General features: G+C 31.4%; 1 protein-coding gene across 1 annotated transcript; it reads left to right on the top strand.

Annotated features, from left to right (window-relative positions):
• The first annotated feature begins 335 nt into the window (after nucleotides 1-335).
• On the top strand, nucleotides 336-2,591 carry LOC145015033 (calcium ion-binding protein). The gene has a single exon (XM_078973488.1). The coding sequence runs from the start codon at nucleotides 644-646 to the stop codon at nucleotides 2,363-2,365; it is 1,722 nt and encodes a 573-aa protein (XP_078829614.1). The 5' UTR covers nucleotides 336-643; the 3' UTR covers nucleotides 2,366-2,591.
• Nucleotides 2,592-5,735: the final 3,144 nt, after the last annotated feature.

The following is a 5,735-nucleotide window of genomic DNA, read 5'->3' as shown; positions in this document are numbered from 1 at the left end:
TTTAGTATTTTTTTAATTGAGTGAGTTGAAAAAGATAAGATTTCCGTATGTTGTGGGTTCGAAAAGATAAAAAAAAAAAAAAAAAAAAAACTAATATGACAGTAGGTTCTGGAAACAATTCCAAATATAATTTTGCAATATTTTTTGGTTTCTAATAAATCACTCGGAAAAAAGAAAAAAAAAAAGTAAAAAGGTCATTTGAAGTTCGTGGAGACAACGATTACCGTGTGGGACCGACCACCTATGCGTCGGTGGATCTAACGGTGTGACTAGGTTAGTCCATTAAATACCAGATATAATAACTTGCGCCATGTGCACAGTAATGCGATCACCTCTCCACCGTACACGTGTTATCATCTTCCCTTCGCAATTGACTTCTACAGTTCTACTCTCACTAAAATATCCAGCTGCCTCTAAGCTCAAAATGAATCGCACTCTGCAGCAAACGAAGCAGATCTGAGTGTCGATGAATGTGTAAATCGATTACACTTTCAAATGTATAAGGTAAGTCATAATTATAGATCCAAATTGTTGTTTATATAGGTATACACATCTTCTCAGATTTGCCAAAACCCTAGTTATTTATCGCTAGAATACTCCATTTTGTTTATTTATTGTGTCTGTTTAATTCGAGAAAAAAAAAATGATGCTTGGGCGTAGTTTACCATCGCGATCTGGTAGTTTCCGACCGGAGAATCTAGGTCAAAACGCCTTGGCTTTAATCGGAAACGTCTTCTTCACGTTTTTTGTAATCGGTGTTTTAGTCTTCACGATTATCGCCGCGACCTATGAACCTGAGGATCCATTGTTTCATCCTTCAACTAAAATCACAAACTTCCTCACTTCCACTTCCAATGCCACATTTGTATCCGATAGCACCGTCGTGAAAACCGGCGAGGATTTCATGAAGGCCAACGAAACTGCATTTGGCACATTTATCAACGCTTCCGATGTTATCAAAGCGGCGAAATGGGATGCGGAAGGTGAGACCGAAGAAAAGGAAGCACGCGATTGTAGTGACGAGGTTGATAAACCTATAGATTGTACAGATCCAGAAGTTTTTCATCTCATGATGAGTGCTGCTATCGATCAGTTCAAGGATATACATTTCTACAGATTTGGGAAACCCGTTCGTGGAATGAACGACAGTTCTTGTCACATGGCATGGCGATTCAGACCTAAAGAAGGGAAAACCGCTTCACTTTACAAAGACTATCGGAGCTTTGTAATCTCTAGATCTGTCAATTGCAGCCTTAGTGTAGTCTCCATTGGTGATTATCATTCAGGAGGTAACGCAAGGAAGAGGAAGAAGCATCAGAAACCCGGATTTGAGAAAACCCCAATGGGAGAAGATGATAAGAACAGTGGGATACAAGTGGTTGGAGAAACTGTAAACGACTCCCTCCCTGTTGTTGAATCAGAGAAATCATTCGATCAAGGTAAGTACCTACTCTACAATGGTGGTGGGGAAAGATGCAAGAGCATGGATCATTACCTATGGAGTTTCATGTGTGCTTTAGGCGAAGCTCAGTACTTAAACAGAACTTTAGTAATGGACTTGAGCATCTGTTTATCATCTGTTTACACAAAGTCAGGTCAAGATGAAGAAGGTAAAGACTTCAGATTCTACTTTGACTTCGAGCATTTGAAGGAGTCTGCTAGTGTGTTGGACCAAGGTCAATTCTGGTCAGACTGGAACAAATGGCATCAAAAAGATGGATTAAGTATTTCCCTAGTGGAAGATTTCAGAGTAACTCCCATGAAAATGGCTCATGTGAAGGACACTTTGATAATGAGAAAATTCGGAAGTGTAGAACCTGATAATTATTGGTACAGAGTATGTGAAGGTGAAGCAGAATCTGTTATTCAAAGACCATGGCACATGATATGGAAATCAACAAGATTAATGAACATAGTTTCATCAATATCTTCAAAACTGAACTGGGATTTCGATTCTGTTCATGTTGTAAGAGGTGAAAAAGCTAAAAACACAGAACAATGGCCGAATCTTGCTTCGGATACTTCACCTGAAGCTCTTTTATCATCCCTTCAAGATAAAGTTGATGATGGAAGGAATCTTTATATAGCAACTGATGAACAAGATGTTTCCTTTTTTGACCCTTTGAAAGATAAGTATTCTACTCATTTTCTTGATGAATATAGAGAGTTATGGGATGAAAACAGTGAGTGGTATAGTGAGATGAGTAAGCTGAATAATGGTGTTCCTGTTGAGTTTGATGGATATATGAGGGCTTCTGTTGACACTGAGGTGTTTTTGAGGGGTAAAAAGCAAATTGAGACGTTTAATGATCTTACTAGAGATTGTAAGGATGGGATTAACACGTGCACTATATCAGCTAGCTGACGTCATCATCATAATTTTGTATTTTGTATTATGTGAAAATTTCGACTTGTGTCTTTTTTTTTTTTTATAAATTATGTTTCTGTTTTTAGAAGATTTGTTCTTGAACAGGTAGTTTGATGTTTTAAGAAGTATTCAAATAGTGTTTTTACTTTCTAGAAAAGTCTTGAAACTTTTATACTTTCCACTTTGTGGACACGTTTATTAAAACATTATTATTGTGTGTTGATTCGGTTTTTGTTTATATGTGCTTACTATTGGCATGCATATAACATGTTAGAGACAAAGATATGAATAATGGTGTTCTAGTTGTGCTTTTGTCGAGGGGTAAACAACATATTGAGACGTTATTATACAGCATATTTGTGTTTTTATGTAAATATTTATACACGAATGTTTTAGAACTATGTTTTATGTTATTGTTTTGTCTTTTGAAGATTTGTTCTTAAACATAGGCATAGGTAGTTTTAATCTATCTCTACTTTTAATTATGGACAATACAACATATAACTCCCCATGAGTGAACACTCATTGTTTAATATTGATTGTGTGTCTCTTGTTTATTGTAATCGTTAGGGATGTGCGCGGTGTGGTTTAGAGTCAAAACTGCAAACTGCACCGTACATGCGGTTTGAGTTATTTAGAAACTGCAAACCGCACCGTGAACGTTCAAAACCGCATTATGCGGTGCGGTTTGGTGCGGACGCTTTATGCGGTTTACATGCGGTTTGAGTAATTATTTACATTAAATTTAATGACAATACTATCATTATCGTTACTAACGGCTCACTAAGTGGTCGTTAAAAAATTTGGTGGTCTTAGAATTGTGGTCATTAACTATTTATGAATATACATAAGTTAAGAAAACATAGTGTATAAATAATGGTCACTGAATGTTAGTTGAAAATGAATTTGAGACAAAAAAAATATGGTCACTCCATTAAATTTTGCATTAATTAGTATTACATTTTAAAAACTTAAAATAATGTCACTAATTTAGGATCTGTCAAATTATTTTCGAAAATATATAATCATTGATTGATTTTATCAATGCAATGCGGTTTAAACCACAACTTTGTAATCGTAAATCACAAACCGCACTGCATAATGCGGTTTAACAAAAATACAAACCACAAACCGCACCACGAGTGTTTTAAACCGCGTTATGTGGTGCGGTTTGGTGCGGTACGGACGATTTATACTGTTTGTACGATTTATTGCACACCCCTAGTAATCGTCCCCTAGTAATCGTAAAACTTATAGCCAGCAAAAATTATCTTCCTTGAAATGTGAAAGAAATCTTTATATTTGAAGGTGTCAACGATATTTTTGGAATAAACATATTATTTCCTATATTATTTATGGGTATTATCTTTACTTATATAACATGATTAGAGGGGTGTTTGGCTTAGCTTTTGAATAGGCAAAAGTCATTTTAGAAAAAGATCATAGGCAAAAGATGTTTGATAAAAAACTTCTAAAAGCTACTTTTGTATTTTGCAAAGAAGGAAAATCAACTTTTTAGAAAAATCAGGAAAATCTGACTTTTGTAATTTTTCCAAAAAAATCTTTTGGCCTCTAAAAATCTAAGCCAAACACCCCCTAAATAATGTTATAACTTGTAGTTTCATTTTTCTTATAAAGTTTGATGTTTTGTCTGTGTTATTGAAACTTATTGACTTTTCAAAATCTCAATAAGTTGAAAAAAGCGTGTTTAGCTATTGTAAAAGTACTTTTCAAAATGGTTTTTTGTCGTGTTTTAAAATGGAGGTTTCTAAAAATAAAGGAATCTAAACATTTTTTTAAACGTTTTTTTGTCATCATAAAAGCTAATATAAATATTTTTTTAAAATATTTTCTTATGGTATCACCATAATTCAGTAATCACTTTTCTGGAGAGCACGTTTAGAGTTTAAAAAATTATCTCAAACACCCCTAAATTAATATATAAAATGGTTTGAAAATATGAGCAATAGTTTTTTAAATGAAGATTGATGATAAAATTATGAGACCTATGTGCTATACAAGCTAATTAAAAAAAAATTAAATATGAAAGTGTAAACATTAATATATTGACTTAAATATTGGAATTTTGAATTTAGAAGAAATAGAAGAGAGGATCTAATTGATTTATTTGATATAAGAATTTTTTTAATTTATTATAAAATACAAATAACAATTTTTTTAATTTATTATAAAATACAACTGTGTCAAATTTTTTTTTTTTGTCTACATAAGTGAGGACCTATTATGACTTATTAATATAACAAATAGGACACATTCATAGGTTACTTTTACTTTATTTATTGAGATATCAATTACTATACATAATAACATATAAAATTTAATTTATTAATTATCAGATAATTGAACTGTGTAATTATTAGTTTATTACTATTATTGTGTGGTACAAATGTAGGAATATAAGAATTCAGTCAAGCAATATAAATGGTTTTCCATTCAGCAGATAATGTTGATATATGATACCGTTGAAGTGACAAAATAATAGACAACGTATATGCTCTCTTTATTATCAGTATAAGATTCATAACAATGTTTTGTTTGTGTTGTTCATTAGATGTGATATTACTTTCAATTTCATGTTTCTTAAAGAAAATGTATGTCTAAAGTTTTGACATTTGTAGTAACTATAGTATAATACAAAATTGGTTAATTTTTTTCGGACCTAATAAATAGAATATTGTCTAAGGATAAAACTTGAAACATCACTTTTTCATTTTTTTAGAAGGCAAACACACATACATTCTAATATACTTCAAAATTTACTCATTAATTCTACATAAGACTAAAACATTAATCTTAAAGAGGAATCTTAAAGAGGAATGACATTTCATCATACCGTCACGTCAAAAATATATTTGTTAAATTTTTATTTGTTTGATAAAAATTCTAATGTGAAATATTTAAAATAGTTCGTGAACTATCTGAACTATTTAGGTAAATAAATATTTTATAATAAATGTGTTATGTTTATAATAGACTTCATCGATATTCTTAACCATAAAGTGAACATTAAAACATTCAAAACCTTAATAATATAAACATAATTTTTGTTTATAAATTTTAATAAATAACAAATTAATTGGAGTTTAAATTAAAAATATAAACGATTTAGTGTGTGTTTTAATTTTTTTTTATTATATAAGGATGTGAAATAAAAATATAAACATAAAAACCTTACGTAATGAAATAACAAAGGCATGGTGATGCCATGATGGGAATGTACATTTCACAAACTTACACGAACTCAAAATGTTCATTATATTAAATATGCGCTTTATTATGTATATTGTCATGGTTGGTCCTAAAGATTTAAATATCCTCAAATGTTCATGATAAAATAAGAAAAAAT

This window comes from Lactuca saligna, chromosome 9, assembly GCF_052625555.1.
Source record: "Lactuca saligna cultivar CGN05327 chromosome 9, ASM5262555v1, whole genome shotgun sequence".
NCBI classification, from domain to species: Eukaryota; Viridiplantae; Streptophyta; class Magnoliopsida; order Asterales; family Asteraceae; genus Lactuca; species Lactuca saligna.
Note: the sequence above shows the minus strand (reverse complement) of the source record. Positions and strands in the feature narration are given on the sequence as shown.